This window comes from Myotis daubentonii, chromosome 12 (genome assembly GCF_963259705.1).
Source record: "Myotis daubentonii chromosome 12, mMyoDau2.1, whole genome shotgun sequence".
In the NCBI taxonomy this organism is placed as follows: Eukaryota; Metazoa; Chordata; class Mammalia; order Chiroptera; family Vespertilionidae; genus Myotis; species Myotis daubentonii.
Window position 1 is genome coordinate 38,767,973 of NC_081851.1, and position 17,139 is coordinate 38,785,111.

Genomic DNA, 17,139 nt, shown 5'->3' on the forward strand with positions numbered 1-17,139 from the left:
AGTGTGAAGTAAGATGAGACATCTGGGGTCAGAAGTCCATGCCATGTTCTATGTGCCGTATAAGTTTTTATTTGATTCTACTCGAGTCATTAATAGAGTTATGATAACCATCTACATTTTACTAAAGATACTATTTAAATCTTACTAAGCAACTGCTCAGGTAATAAATTCTCAGAAACATCATCTCTCTTTGATTAAGTTTCTCTTGGCAGGAATGGTGCATTAATTAATAGAATTAGTTAATCGTTGATGAGTCAAATGTAAGGCTGTCAAATCTGGGCAATTCCTACAGTCCTGTCAGGTGGGCCAGCAGAAGTCTCCCCTGCCCCTCTGCAAAAAACAAACAAACAAACAAAACCCCAAAAAACGGGGTTAGGGAGTCAATGAATGGGGGCGGAGGGCTTTTGGAGGCCAAGCATATAACATAGAGCCTAAGTCGGGAAATGAATTGCCTGCCACCTGGAAGACTAACAGAACCTGCACAGCGCTTTGCAACCAGGAATTTTGGTATCTCCTTCCTCTCAATTCTTTGCAATTTTTTTTAGGTCTATATCCTTTTCCCACCCTGATTTATTTGTCCGGCTGGCCTCTGCTTTCTTCCTCCTCTTTCTCCGCTTCCTGGCGGGCTGGAACTTGGAGACTAGGATTGAACTAGGGCGCGCCCCCAACGTTATTTGCTTTGCTAACAAACCCATCCTCCTTCCTAATCTTCCTCTCATTCCAGCCAGCCAACAAGTTTCCTCCTCCCCCGCGGCGCCGTTCCTCCCGCTACTCGCCCCGGGGCCGGGCGGCTCCAGGAACCTAAAGCGGATGCGCCGGGAGCCGCTGCCACGTCCTCGCTGCCAGCAGGCCAGCGCCTGCGTGGGCTCGTGGGCGGGGCGGCTCGGGGAGGCGGGACCTGTGCGTGAGTGGCGCGGACGCGGCCCAATGGGACCTGCGGGAGGTGGAGGCGGCGGCGGCGCGGTGCGTGCCGAGGGGCGGGGCCAGGAGGCAGTTGCTGGCGAGTCCCGGAGGCCAAGAAGGGAGTCGTTACCTCGGCTGTCGCATCCTCGAGGGAGTCGTGCGGGTACCTCCTTACCCCCAAACCCGCTGATAGCCCCACAGCTCCCGTGTGCTCCCGATTTCGCCAGTCGCTCACCACTCGCCTAGCGGACCGAGCGAGCCGCCGGCATCATGTGCGGTAAGGGGCCGCGGGCGGGGGGCGTGTTGCGGGACGGCGCTCGGGAGCGGGTGCGGTGCGGACACTGCCGAGGCCCGAGGCGCCGGCGGGAGCGGCGGTGTGGAGGGTGCGGAGTCAGGATGATGGGCTGGGGGCGTCTCGCGGCAGCCGCGGGGGCTGGGCGCGGGGGGGGGGGCCGGCCTCTGCGAGCCGGGGCGGGGGGGGGGGCGGGTGGTGGACTGAGGAGGGCACCTGAGAGGGGGGCGGGCCCTGGAGCGGGTCTGGAGGCGTGAAGGGGGCGGGGGCGGCGAGGCGCGGAGCAGGGAACGGGAGGGGGAGAGATGTGTGTGCTGAACCGGGAAAGAAGAGGGGGCCGAGGGAACTGAGGTGTGGACGGGGCGGACTCACCGGAGCCCACCAGGTGCGGGAGGCCACCTGTGGAACCTAGGGCGAGGTTCTCTTGGACTGACCTTGTATTCTCCTAGAATTTACCTTTTAAAAAATACTTATGTTTAGTGCTGTCTTTCCGCCAGGCCCTGTAGAGAACAGAACTTTAACTAGAACTATGACAGTGGCATTACACATGGTCTTATTTCCTGCCATCCCCGTCTCAACAGAAACCATTGCTAATCAGTAACTTGGTGAGTGGGGTGAGACCTGATCATCCGGTGGAAAGAGGCCCGGTAGTGACCGTGGCGATAGATCACACACCATTTATCACTTGCATGTGCACCCGTTTAAAATATCTATGAAAAATAGTGGTCTACCTTTAGTGAATGTTTTACCTGAAAAGTTAAAAAAGTTAGGCCTGCCATAGCTGGCAAATTTGGCTCAGTGGATAGATGGTTCCGGGTTCTGTTCTGATCCAGGGCACAATCCTCGGTTGCAGGCTCCATCCCTGGGCCTGGCCCGTAAGGGAGTCAACCAATCGATGTGTTTCTTTCACATCGATGTTTCTCTCTCTCTCTCTCTCTCTCTCTCTCTCTCTCTCTCTCTCTCTCTCTCTCTCTCTCCCCCTCTCCCTCTCTCCCTCTCTCCCTCTCCCTCTCTCCCACTCTGTAAAAAGCAATGGAAAAATATCCTTGGGTGAGGATTAACATAAGAATAAAAAAGTTAGGCCATTTTATTCCATGTTTTGAGACTTAGTTTTTTTTAAAATTGTACCTAAAAGTGTTAGCTAAAAGGAATGGTCTGAATCTGAAATGACTGATCTGCACTAAAATTGGTATTAACTTGGCCATTCATTGTCAGTATAAAGAATTGTCTCATTCATTACCTTTCTCATTGAAATTTACAACTAACCTTACTCCTGACAGGGAAAAAAACATAACACTTTTGAAAGGGAGGAATGCTTGTGATGGAATTGAAACTATCTGGGAAACTTATTCTTTGTAGCCTTTTGCAAGAACTGAGCAGGAGGTGACAAGTTCTCATTAATTTTATTTTTCCTGTATTAAACTTTATGCAAATTTCAGCTTCTGAAAAAGAGGAGCATGTTTAAATTTAGAGTAGGTTAAAAAAACAAACAAAAAAGAAAACCTTTAAATAGCTTTCTGAAATTATTAGTCGAGCTGACTTTAGCATTAGATATACTTTTGCTCTGATAGTAGAGTGGTTTGCAAGAACACATAATTTAATTTGGAGCTGTGAGTAGTAAACTGGTTAATCCCCAATGTGCTTCATTTGCTAATTAACTGTCCCTGAATGATGAGGTGTGCACTGAGTTAAGTACCTGGCTATCTGGTTGTAGATAATTTCTTCATCTTGTTCCAGGAAAAAAAGGAAGCCAAAGTATCTATACTAATATCTATACTAATAAAAGGGTAATATGCTAATTAGACCGATGTCTTCCAGACAAAGCCACCGTGGCCAAGGCAGAGGCAGTTAGGGGCGATCAGGCTGGCAGGGGAGAGCAGTTAGGGGCGATCAGGCCGGCAGGCAGGCAGAGTGGTTAGGGGCAATCAGGCCGGCAGGCAGGCAGAGTGGTTAGGGGCAATCAGGCAGGCGAGTGGTTAGGTGCCAGCGGTCCCGGATTGCGAGAAGGATGTCCGACTGCCAGAAGGATGTCCGACTGCCGGTTTAGGCCCTGTGGGAAAGGGCCTGAACCGGCAGTCAGACATGCCCTGAGGGGTACCGGATTCGAGAGGGTGCAGGCCAGGCTGAGGGACACCCCCATCTGGTGGATGAATTTCATGCACCAGGCCTCTAGTGTACTATAAAAGAAAAAACCTGATCTGGTTCAGAAAAGGTGCAAATTAGAGTGAGACTTTTAGGGTGGAGACTAGATGTCGCATATCACTTAGCCAACATCCCCATTCCAATGTTTTATTGCTGAGGAAACAGGTTATAAAGAATAAACAACTGGTATTTGAGCTATTTTTGAGGTCCTGCTTTTAATCCTATCCAGACCACAATTTTGCATGATCTGGAATAAGGTCTAGAATTTATTCCCTTTAATTATGAAGGTTAACTGTTAGGACAAAAGTTTGTCTTTATTTTCCTCCCACATCTTAGTCATTGCAGTAAAATTTTTAGACAGAAAAATTGAGTGGGGAATGAGATCAGGTGGGAAAATTCAGATTTACCTTCTGATTTCCTGCTGCCTATTCAGATTTTTCTAAAAGATTATTTTATTTCAACATTGCATAATATTGAAGCAGAGGAACGAAGGCTATAAGTCTGTGGTATGCTTAAGGAAAAAAAAAAGATTCCATGGTCAGGTAAATTTGGAGAGCAACAGATTAAACTATGTTGAACTGTCTTTTTTTTTTTTTAATTGGAGGACTTCTTGGAAACTTTAATGTGCTAAGAGTTATGAATTTCCCAGAGAAGCATAGCATGTTTATGTTCCAAATTTATTTTATCTCCCTCTTATTCTTGGTTCTTTGGAATACACTTTGTTCTTTTTTAGTGTTTGTTTTGTTTTTTTAACCTTTGGCTTTGGTGAGAGATTGTCAACTTGCTATGTGGGGAGCCTGAACTCAGGCCCTGTTCCCAGAACTCAGTCCCTGTTCGGGCACCACTTGTGCTGTGCCGCCACTGCCAAGGGTGAACCCCAGTGGGGGTGATGAAAGGATTAAGAAAAGACAGACATGAGAACAAAAGCTGGGTCTCAGTGGGACGCTGCTTCTGAGAGACAGCGAGGACACTCACAAGCCCTGTCTTTATTTTCTAGCAGGTGCCACGAGGCAAAGTAAGGGCGTGATCAAGTTGTTTACAACATTCTCGTGGGTTTCAGTCCCACTCAACTACATGCACCTGAACTCTCTCACTCAGGCACGTGGGGCCATGTGTTCGGACCACAGGCTCAAGCTTACAGCTATAGCTGTTGGCTATAATTGTGCTGGGAGGGCTCTGCCATCCAAGCTGGGACTTGCATGTGGCAATGAGAGGACTGTGCCTTCTCAGTAGTCCAAGGCTTGAACCTGTCCAAACACTGTGGCCACACCCCACATTGCTGAAGCTACCTGCATCTTTTAACAGTTTTTGCTGTTTTTTTAAAAAATAAATGATGGTGTATATAAATAGACTTTTTCTAAGTGAGGTTATATTTAAAAGCAGTAAGGGAGCTGCAATGTAAAAGTATCATGAAATGAATCCTTAAAAAGTTTTTTGTAAGTATACTGTCTGATGACTTTGGGGGGTAATTGAAGAATGTTGAGACTGCTGCTAGGGTGAGTCATAAAACCAATAATATTAACATATCCTTAGAAATCATACTGGATATAAAGTAGTTGTTAAAGAAAATTAATTAATTGCTTACTAAGCATTTCCTCAATTGTGTTTCCTGGAAAGGGAGAAGTTAATAAGTTGACTGCTGGTAAGGAGCAGTAAAAGGTAGGAAAGAGTTTTATAACACACAAGTTTGGGACATTCTGCTTTTGGAGATTTGCACTTAGTGAGATTAAAGGCTCTAAGAAGATCTACAAATAAGCCTGTTAACCTGGAACCAGTATTTCTTAAACCTTTAATTATGCAACCTTTCTTTCACTTCATCCCTATTTAGCATCTGCAAAATAGTGTTCTTTTTTTGTGGTCTTGGAATTTTTTACTACATTTCAGGTACCTCAAAAGTGTTAGAAGATATTTGAAATGATGGCTTTATATTTGGCACTCTGCCATTTGGAGAGAAAACTAAAACAAGGAAATTGCCTTTAAGGAATTGCTGTCTGATTTGAGGAAACAATGAATACACATGCAACAGGTGTAGGTGATAATACACAGTCCCTGTTCATTGCCATGTTACAAACCCTAAGTGGAATGAATAGAAATTGAGAAACTGGTTAGGCCAGGAATCTTATAGATGATTGGGCAGGACTTTTACATTGAGTAATTGTGCCAGCTGGTAGAGAACTAGTACACTGTAAAAGATATTGATGGCATATGTTACCCAATAATCAATGGAGTCAGAAATAAATTGAGAACTACTGCCAGAGGGTTTGAAAGAAGAAATAGAAGTGCCAGGAAAAGAGGCCAAAGACCTGTGGTTAAAGGCAAAAGAGTTCCAAAGTAGTATGTATTGCATTGGATAGAATCTGCAAATGTAGGTCATCCATGTTTAATACTGTAGAGAGAAGTTAATTGCATTGGGCTATAATAAAATCCTTAGAGATGTTGCATATATGAAGGCAGAAAGACCTGAATTTGTGTTGAGGAGGAGGGCAAGTATACTAACAAAGGAGGGAGTGTTGTGGAACTGAGATTTCTGATAGAGTTGAAAAGTTGAGTTCTAGAGCTGTGGTCCTTGATTTATGAGCTGTGAACTTGTTATGGAGCATTCATTGGTCAATTCATGTTCTAAGCATTATCTATAATTTGAATAAAAGTTAGATAATAAAAATTCAACCCACTATTGTATAGGATCCTCAAAATATTTTGATGTTAACAAAAAGTTCTGTATTAAGCCCAGCCAGTGTGGCTCAGTGATTGAGCACTGACCTATGAACCAGGAAGTCACGGTTTGATTCCCAGTCTGGGCACATACGTGGCTTGAGGGCTCAATCCCCAGTGCGAGGTGGGCAGGAGGCAGCAGATCAATGCTTCTCTCTCATCATTGATGTTTCAATCTCTCTTCCTCTCTGAAATAAGTAAAATATATATTTTTAAAAAGTTCTGTATTTACAAAGTTGAAGAATTACTTATGTTAGGACACATAGACCCAGGGAAAAACCACAGGACTTAAAATCTACCTTCGTAAGTGGAGGGCAGGGAAAGACTGAAGAAAGATACGGGCCACTCCAATCTGTTAATTAATAGAGTTTATTAAGGGAAACTTATATATGCGACATGTCTTGGATCCCTGTGCCACTTGGCAGGCACCAGAGAATTATATAGGGTAGAAATGGTGTGGAGATAGAAACAGGTACTAGTATATGAATGTTAGCAGGTATGGAAATTACATTGACGAGGACAACAATCTGTTCCAGGACCAATACATAACAGGAGGCAAGGGAGGGGTGCTGATTGATGTCAGAGTGAACATTAATTATGATCAGATGGTCTGTAAGGGGGGATTGCAGAAAGCCGTCTGGGTCCAGCTTATAGGACAGGCAGCAGTCACCTCACAGAACAATCTCTCCTCCATACTTATCAACAGTTATGAGTAGGAGAGGCTGGTTCAGATATGTAGAATGTTTTCTGTTTTGAGCTTATAAGGAAGGATAAGGGTACATCATGTATTATGCTGTTAAGATGAAGATGAAGACTTCGGTTCTATAAAGTGAGAATCTGCCAAAAATGAGAAAGAATCTGGGAAGGGAGAAATGGTAATTTGAGAATAGTCGATTCTAGACTTTAGAAAAATATCTGGGGGAAAGTTAGACAAACTATGAATTAACAAGATTGGTCAGCTGTTGGAAGGGCTGTTTTGCAAGTGAACCTGAAATGGGTGGATGGACCTCACTGTAAGGGTGTCAGGGATGCAGGAGTAAAAGCTGGCTTGGGAGGATAATGGAAAACTGGTTTGATATGATTGATCAGAGAGAAGTGGGAGAGATTAAATGTTGGAAGATTTGTGAGCGGGAAGTGCATGATTTTCCCCAGGAAAGATGATGACATAAGTCGACTGTGAGGGATAGTATAACTAGAGGTGTCAGGGTTTAAATAGTGCTTAGAGTTCCAGATTGTTAAATGTGCAGGGAGAGGTGTTATAGAGCTCCTTCCAGTGGCAGTATATATTTCCAACAAACTAGGGGACACTCAAACCAACATTTGTAAATACGAAAAATATTTTTAAACAATTAGAAAACACGTAAATAATTGAAATCCTTCATTGTGTCACTCTATACAATTTTTACTTTATTTTTAGGAATGTAGAAAATTTTATCTCATAGTATTTCATCTTCTAAAGGGGTCTTACCTGTTGAATGTGTCTCTACAATTATAGTAGTATTGACTGTTTTATGACAAATATTTAGTTGATGAGTATAACTTTAATTGCAGTATTGTTCATAATTTCAAAGAGGTAGGAACATCTCAGTAGGGAAATGCTTAGGTAAAATATGACTATTATATACTGGTATGCAGCCATTAAATAGAATTGGGTAGATGTCAACATTTTAATTAAACAAGTACAGAACAATATATACAGTGTCATCCAATTTATGTGTTTTTAAAAAGCCCTTTAAAGCCATATATATCTAGGTTCATTTCTAGCTGAAAGATTGGGACAATATGCATTGAATTAATGTTGGTTATCTCCCCTTTAGAAAGAGATTTTCACAATTCATTCTGTAGCCTTTGTGTAATTCGAATCTTTAATAATGGCGGTGAATTAATTTGTAAACTTGCATTATAAGAAAAAAAAATTTTTAATGAAATTAATTGACCCTGGCTGGTGTGTCTTAGTGGTTGGAGCATTGGCCCATGCACCAAGGATCGTGGGTTCGATTTCCAGTCAAGGGTGGATACTAGGGTTGCAGGTCCGACCCACAGCCCAGATTGGGGCGCGTTCGGGAGGCAACCAATCCATGTGTCTCTCTCACATTGATTTGCAAGTGAACCTGAAATGTTACCCTCTCTCTTTTTTTCTTTTTCATCCTCACCCTCTCTTTCACTCTTTCTGAAAAAAAAAAAAAAAAAAAAAAAATCGGAAAAAATATCCCTGCTTGAGGATTAACAAAAAGTAAAACAAATAGATGAAATTTAATTGTTATTGTAGATGGAGTTTGATTCAGAAAGTATAAAATTTAGAGAACTAATCTGAACACAAAACTGATGAGTTCTGTTTAGGGTCTCAACATACTGAAGTTGCTAAGTGAAAAAATATGTAGAAGTAAAATTTCTTAAGGACATAAATTCAAGCAGGCATAGGCACTTTAATGATTTGATTAGTTAGCTAAGTTGTATTCAGTTTTCATTTTAATAAGGCTTAAAAATCTTTACTTATGACTAAATTGCTTTTAATCAGGTGTGTCAAGTCCATGATCCAGGTTGTTAAGCAAGGTGCTCCTAAGTGCTTTGAATTTAAGTTGCCATTTTCTGAGAATGACACCTGGAGCATCTATTGCAGTGGTTCTCAACCTTGGCTGCACATTAATCACCTGGGAATCTTTTGAAAATCCTGATTTCTGGGCCTCATCATACGGAAATTCTGTTTCTTTGTTACCAGAATTTCCAGAGGGTGAGGCCCAGAAATCAGGATTTAAAAAAGATTCCCAGGTGATTCTAATGTGCAGCCAAGGTTGAGAACCATTGATCTATTGGTTTGGGCGTAGGGAATGGCCTGTGCTCCCTACAACTACTTTGTGTGGTTTGGGAGCAATTACTGAAGAGCAGTGGAGAGTATTTTTAGGATTTTGTAGTTACCCTAAGCAGAACTGTTTATTGGGAGGTTTGATAAGACAAGTTAAAGACCTGGAAATGGGAGCAATCTAGTGATTTCTACCCTAATAAGCACTATTTTGAATTAAGAATACCTCCCTTGTAAACATGCCCTTGCATGCCTGATAGGCGGGTTATATGCCATTCTATTTTCCCAGCAACCCCAAGATTACAGATAACCCACTAATCCCAAGGGGTGGACTGTCTTTAGACCACTGTTTCTGTCAAGGAGCTGGTGTATAAAATTGGCAGATTTAATCTCTTTATCTTTCATTTTCCTAACCAGGGGTTACTTAGGTTAATTCCCTTTCTTCCTTCTCCCATCTCTATTACTTTGATCTTAGAAAATTTCTCTGTGTGTCATCCTTTTCTTCCAGTCCTTGTCCAGTGATTTGAGGAAAAGATTTATATTCTGTGTGTTGTCCTTCAGTGATCGAATAAAAATTCTTATTTGGGACTGATAGTTTTCTTCATTTAATCTTTATCATAAGTCAGTGACCCATAGGGGGAATAAGTGTAGAACACATGAAAGGTTGATTTACAGTTGATAATTGGTTTAGTTTGTTCATATTATAGCTACTTTATGAAGGAACAGCAGTAACAGTAAAAACCCCAGATCTCATGCAAGGTTGTGGCTGCGAAAATAAGATGCTTGTATAACATACGATAACTTTAAAAAATCTTTTCAATTGTAAGGTTGTTTTTTTTAAATAATGAAATATAGAATTTTTATAAGTTCTTGGCCTTATACTTCCATTTTTGGGGAAAGTTTAAACAGGTGTTTCAGGTTATTTTGGATTTAGTTTTAAAATGTGGATTTCCTGCCTGGCCAATGTGGGTTAGTGGTTGAGTGTCATCCAGTGCACCAGTTCGAGTCTAGACAGGACACATGCCCAGATTACAGAGCTCCATCCCCAGCAGAGGACTTGCCAGAGGCAGCTGTTTTATATTTCTATCTTTTTCTCCCTCTCCCTTCCTCTCTCTCTAAAAAATAATAATAAATCAATAAAAACATTTAAAAAGAAAAAATATGTGGATTTCCTTTTTTTTTTAAGGGCATGATAGTTTGTTTGAAAAAATTATACTGATCATGATGCTCAGCAAACCATTATTATGGCTTCTTTGTTGGATATTAACAATTCACTATTTTTGGATGCTGAAATGCTTCAATAGGACCAAGCTATTTATAGAAATAATGAGATCTTTTCAAATGGAAATAAAGACTAGTTGTTTTGGAATTCTACTTCACTGAGTTAATTTTATTTCCTTATGATTCAGTGACACTATAGTGTAATATAAGAAAAAGGAAATTCTTTCATAAGTAAGCAACTTGAGCTTATAATTTCCTCATATTTTGGTCTTCAATGTTCTCTCTACCTTGACCAAAGCACAATCATGGGAGGCCTCAGATAATTTCCATACTGCTATTCCTAAAGTGTGGATATTTTTTGCCTGTGTTGTTTACTACTTCTTTGTTTGCCTTGCTCAGTTCATATGTACTAGTTCTTTTATTTCTAGTTTTGCTTTTCCAAATTATTGCTTTTTTTTCCCCCTCTATGAATTCTTAAGAGCTGTTAACATTGCAGTTATTTGTTGTTAGCCAGTAACTGGTGAATAAGTGATTCAAGCTATTTTCTTTTAACATGATTATATATATATTTTAATATTCCCTCATATTATTAGAATATTTAGGTAATATTTTTCACATAATTAATAGTTATAAATTACTTATTCCTAAATGTTATTGATAACATGATTATTGAAAGTAAGAAAAATTATTTCATCTGTATAGTTTTATAAGATCCATATGTAGCTTAAAATACTCCAGGAAATGCTTTTCTTTAAACATAATGCTCAGTATTTAGCAAATTTGTTGATTGGTTAGTTTTTTAAAATTAAATTTTACTTAACAAAATGGCAGTAATGGAAGATGTGACCACCCTTATGAGCTGCTTTGGGAAAAACCACACACATTTATTTAAAAAATATTTTTAATGACTTCAGGGAGGAAGGGAGAGGGAGAGAGAGAGAGAAACATCAATGATGAGAGAGAATCAATCATTGATCGGCTTCTTCCTGCATGCTCCCTGCTTGGGGCTGGAGCCTGCAACCTGGGCATGTGACCTGATCAGGAATTGAACTGTGACCTCTTGGTCCATAGGTCAATGCTCAACCACTAAGTCACACTGGCTGGGCAAAAATGAGCATTTATTTTGACATATTTGCTTTAGTCTTTTACAAATGGAAAACCCCCTTTGAAAAAGTTTCATTGCCTTTAGACAATTTGAAGTGAGGATTTACTTCTCTTTTAAAGATGGACTCTAGCTTCACATTTTTGCACATCTTAGGCATAATTATGCAAATGAAGATTATGTAATAATTATGTTAATTTTTAATCTTTAGACAGAATTTTTTATTAAGTATTTGTTTATTTGCAGGTATATTTGCTTACTTAAACTACCATGTCCCTCGCACAAGACGAGAAATCTTGGAGACCCTAATCAAAGGCCTTCAGAGACTGGAATACAGAGGATACGATTCTGCTGGTAATTCCTTTAAAAATAAATATGAGTTTTGCATGATTACTGAATCTAAATGGAAAAATTTTGTTTTAGGTGACTAGATCCTGTAGTAATGTTTGCTTTATTTTGGGCAAATCTAAAATCTGAACAATTTTTGTCTTTTCTCATACTTAAAGGTTTGTTCATGTAATTTCAATACTATTATCATTTATGTTGAGTATTGCTTCTTATAGGTATCTTCTTTTGTTAAGAATGTTACCGTAAAAACATAAATCATCTGGGGCAGTTTAATGGTAGAACAAAGATTTTGAAGGACTTACTCCATAAATTATCTTTTTTCTTTTCTATAAATTTAATTTGATTTTCTCCAGGTATTTCAGACTTTTGGTATGTAAACTTCTTAAGAGTCTTCTACCTGAAATAAATGACAAAGCAAATAAAAATAACTTTTTGTCAACTTTATGTTCTACTTTAGCTTCTTCCCTTAACTGTATTGGGGGTCTCCAAGACTACCCTCAGATTTGATGATTTCCTGGAAGGATTCAGCATATAGCTGTACTCATGGCTATGATTTATTATAACAAAGGAATAGAAAGCAAAATCAGCAAAGAGTAAAGGCACATGGGTGAAGTCTGGAGGAAATCTGGCACAAGTTTCTAAGGGTTCTCTCCCAGTGGAGTCTTACTAGGTGCTCTTAATTCCCCCAGAAAATTGTGATAGTTTGTGTGAAATGTTGTCTACCAGGGAAGCTCATTGGCACCTGAGTGCCCAATGTTTTTATCAGGGGCTGGTCACATAGACACCCTCTGTCTAATATGTACCAAAATTACAGACTCCTAGAAGAGAAACAGTTGTTCAACATAAGCCACATGGTGTACTGACTGTTTAGGTGCAGTGAACTATTTTTCATCAGACTGGTGGGAACCCTTGTGAAATCCAAGGCCCACTTTGTAAGCAGGCATTTCTAAGGATACCAGTGTCAGGCCTACTCTGTTAACTCTTTTTCTGTACATTTAACATTGCCAGCTGTGATGGGCATTTATCTTTCACTAGAGTCCTGGTGCATGAAATATGTGCACAGGTAGGGTCCCTAGGCCTGGCCGGCAATCAGGGCTGATCAGGGCCTTCCCCCAGCTGCTGGCTGCTGGCCGCAACCAGGGCCTTCTTTCATTCTGCACTGCCCCCTGATGCTCAGCGCACATCATAGCGAGCAGTCGAACTCCTGAGGGGACAATTTGCATATTAGCCTTTTATTATATAGGATGACTTTCCTCAATTAATGGCAAGTCAGTTCCTCAACTACTTTGTTCTTAAAATTCTCTCCTTCCTTAGCTTCTCTGACAACACATCTCATTATCTTCCTTACATACTGATTATTTCTTTTCTGTCTGCTTTGGGGCCTCTTTTTCTTAAATATTAATGTTCTTCAAGATACTGTCCTAGGCTCACTTTTCTTCATGGGTGAGCTCTGACTTCACCAGCTTCCCATATGTTGGTGACTTAAAATCCAGATGTTTTCCCCAAATTGCACAGCCTCCTAGATATTTCTTCCTCAATAAACCAAGATATTAGAACTTTTGTATGTTTATAATTGAACTGAGTAACAGTTTTCACCCCACTCTCCAATCAGTACTTTCTGTGTGCCTTTTATCACCAAGTCCTTTGTTTGAGCCTAGGAGGTACCCAGACTTCTCCTGCTTTCTCATGTTATATCTAGTCATTTCTACTCAATATCACCCATATCTATCTTCATTCCCATTGTTTAGTTAAGGCCCTCTTTCTTTAGATTTGCTATAGCTATAACTTCTGAGAATTGATTTCTTCTTTCTGTTTCTCTAGTCTAACTTCTTACACTGTTTCCAAAGAGATTTTTAAAACTTTTTTTGTCATGTGCTTTCTCTACCGCAAATTACTCTGCTTTTCCAATACCTTCAGAGTAACTTGGTCAGACTCCTTAGGATCTTAAGTAGAATCTGAAGAGAGAACGTCCTGACATTCCCTCTTTATCGCTTCTGAGGTGGGTGCCCATCTTCTGTTTTTCTCTACTCTACTCCATTCACAAGCTAGTATAATACTTTTTTATAATCTGAAACCAGACTGAATATAATTATTTTTGTCTTTGTCTTCTCAATACACTATTAGAAATTTGTGGAAAGGAACTGGGTTATTTGCATTTTTGTCTGTAGCAGCTGTTCTGGTTCTTGACATGTAATGGATGTTTAGTATATGTTGAATTGGTAATAAGTTAATGAATTAATTAGATTAAAAATATTTTAATTAAAAATTTTGCCTCACACTGATAATCTAAATAATAGCCAGTTTTTAAATCTTGCTATTCTGCCTTTTGATGATTTAGGTGTGGGAGTTGATGGAGGCAATGATAAAGATTGGGAAGCAAATGCCGGCAAAATCCAGCTCATTAAGAAGAAAGGGAAAGTAAAAGCACTGGATGAAGAAGTTCACAGTAATGTACTTAGTTTAGTTTTTGTCCCCCTCCCTCTTCTCTTCCTTCTGCCTTATCAAATTACCATTCTTCCCATATTTTAGGGCCCATTTAGTGATTATTAATATTGAAGGGAGGGGAGAAAAGTAGTTTTGTTACTGTCTGTGATAGTTTTAAAATATACCTGAGCTTCAAAAATGATCATATTAATTAGGGAAGGAAATTAGTTAGGTCCACTGCATTTAGAGCAAGATCAGTATTCTAAAATGAAGTAACCACAATTTGTGAGGAAGGGCCTTTCATAGGACAAACATAAGGAAGGCAAGTTTGTTGATGGAATGGGAGATAGTCCTTTTTAAAATTTTTAAAAAAAATTTATTAAAAAAGTGTATTTCAGAGAGGAAGGGAGAGGGAGAGAGAGGTAGAAACATCAATGATAAGAGAGAATCATCGATCGGCTGCCTCCTGCACTCCCCACACTGGGGATTGAGCCCGCAACCCAGGCATGTGCCCTTACCGGGAATCGAACTATGACCTGGTTCATAGGTTGATGCTCCACCACTGAGCCACGCCAGCTGGGTGGGAAAGAGTCTTTTTAAAATTTTTTTAAATTAAATTTATTGGAGTGATATTGGTAGACATAGAGGTTGTTTCTACATTTTGCTGCAATGAATCTTGTCATGCTCCTTGTCCATAGTATTTTTTTTCAAGTATATAACCAACAGTAGAGGTGCTTGGGCGCAGGGTATAGGCATCTCTCTTATAGACATGGCCAGATTGCTCTTCAAAGTGATTTATTAATTTTGAATAATTAATACCAGTAAGGGAATGGGATAATAAATTGTAATGACAGTGAGTGACCATATGTAGCTTTTGAAAGGAGGGCACTGGGTCTGGTTCTGCATGTGGGGACCTGGAGAATTACGGGGAACCTAATGTTGAGCGAAAAAAGCAACCTGCAGTATAGGATATGTAAGGAGTAGGACCATTTATGTTGACGTTTGTTATTTCTGGATGTAGGTATTTGAGTCTTTATCACTGCCAGCAAATTTGAATATTTGAATTATTAAAAAAGAGAAGGGTGACATCTGAGAAAAGGTATGAAGAGGGCAAAAGGCCTTGGGCATGAAGTTTGTGAGAAGACACAAGATACAAGTAAGGAAATTATTGAGGGTTACAGCTCAGATAAGTGAAGGCACAGGGAGAGAGCTAACCTTTATAGGAGTCAAACGTAAAAGAAAAGCTAAGGTAGACAGTTATGAGGTAAGAGGGAAAAGCTTAATAAAGTGGAAATTGAAGGAATATAGGTAGTATTGAGGCTTAAGGAGAATAGAAAAGATGTCATGAATGGCTGGGGAATTGAATGACCTATCAGCTTAATGAATAAGGAACATGGGTACATGTTTCTTAAATGGCAACAGTTAAGTAAATAGAGTTAGTAAATAGCATGAACTTGATATGGATTTAATTTACAGATTCCTGTTAAAGACTCTTTCTCCAATGTTGCTTGCCAGCGTGTTGGGGGAGATGCTTTAATTATAGTTAGCCTTTTTTAAACTAATCAGATGCTTTTATTACTTGCATTAGCTTGTTAACTAGTGATAAACAGTATCCTTTATCTGGAGGTCACTTATTAGGCCACCTTAATTATTTAGAACACAGGTAAGCCAGGAAAGAATGCATTGATGATTGTATCTGTTTATTGTTGGAGCCATCCAATAAAGATTTGAGTATCTGCCCTATTTATTTAGCTTTTAGTGCTTACAGTTCAAAGATAGTAAGATAAGCTGCTGCTTTTGTAGAACTCAAATTCTGATGGAAGCCAGATTGACAACGTCATAAATGTAATAAATAGTGCAGCAGAGTTTACCATTGTGTGTTTTTTTAAAATATGTTTTTATTGATTTTAGAGAGTGAGGAAGTGAGAGGGATAGAGAGATAGAAACATCGCCGAAACCGGTTTGGCTCAGCGGATAGAGCGTCAGCTTGCGGACTGAAAGGTCCCGGGTTTGATTCCGGTCAAGGGCATGTACCTGGGTTGCGGGCACATCCCCAGTGGGAGATGTGCAGGAGGAAGCTGATCGATGTTTCTCTCTCATCGATGTTTCTAACTCCCTATCTCTCTCCCTTCCTCTCTGTAAAAAATCAATAAAATATATTTAAAAAAAAAAAAAAAGAAAAGAAACATCGATTGGCTGCTTCCTGCATGCCCCTTACTGGGAATTGAGCCCGCAACTTGGGCATGTCATGTGCCTCCAGCGAGAATTGAACTGGTGAACTCTTGGTTCATGGGTTGACCCTCAACCACTGAGCCACATCAGCTGGGCACCATTGTGGTTTTAAATTTAGGCTCTGGGGTAAACCAGATTTGGGTTGAAATCCTGTCTCTACTTACTATTCACTATGAACTTTGGTAGGCAGATTTTGTGATCTCTTTGAGCCTCAGTTTTTTTAATCTGTAAAATGGAGAAAACAGTGCCCCTCCTCCCCTCATAGTATTCTGAGAATTCAATAATAAAATGAATATTTATTGAGTACCTATTATATACCAGCCATCATTCTAGGTCCTGAGGACAAAACAGAACAAGATAGGCAAAACCCTCTGCCATGATGGAGTTTACTGTTTAATGAAACAGGCAGATAAATATATAATGTTAAGTAGTGATTAGTGCTATGAAGAAAAAGTATAGTAGAGGTGACATTTGAGCAGATGCCATGTGATTGTCTGAAAGAGGGAATTCTGGGCAGAGGGAACACCAAGTGCAAAGACCCTGTGAGGGTTTGGCTATCGTAGGATGAAAGTCAGTGAGGCTAGGGCACCGTAAGTGAGAAGAGTGGTGGGAAATGAAGCTAGAGAGGTGGCTGAGGGCTAGGTCATGTAGGATCTTAAGAATGATGGATTTTACTGTGTGTGTCATGCAAAGCCATTAGAAAATTTTGTGTAGGAGAGTGACACAATCTGACTTCGTTTTGAAAGGATCACTTTTGTTAGTGTGCAGAACTAGATTGTACAGATGGAAGACTGGATACAAGGAAACTAGTGAGAATTCTGTCGAAGTAGTTCAGGTGAGAGATGGTGGTGGCGTGGGTCACAGTGATGAGGGGTGGGAGATGAGGATAGAAAGGTAGATAGGGGATAGATATGTAGTACCTTATATGCTATGAAAAGGTATTGGGCTTTATTTTGAGAAAAT

At 40.1% G+C, this 17,139-nt stretch overlaps 1 protein-coding gene across 1 annotated transcript in view; it reads left to right on the forward strand.

Moving 5' to 3' along the window:
• The first annotated feature begins 982 nt into the window (after positions 1–982).
• GFPT1 (glutamine--fructose-6-phosphate transaminase 1) overlaps positions 983–17,139 on the forward strand; it is a 59,224-nt gene continuing 43,067 nt past the window's right edge. The window contains exons 1-3 of the mRNA XM_059659572.1: positions 983–1,180; positions 11,419–11,526; positions 13,859–13,966. Of these exons, the coding sequence (XP_059515555.1) occupies positions 1,174–1,180; positions 11,419–11,526; positions 13,859–13,966 (223 nt within the window). The 5' untranslated portion in view covers positions 983–1,173. The remainder of the gene's footprint in view (positions 1,181–11,418; positions 11,527–13,858; positions 13,967–17,139) is intronic.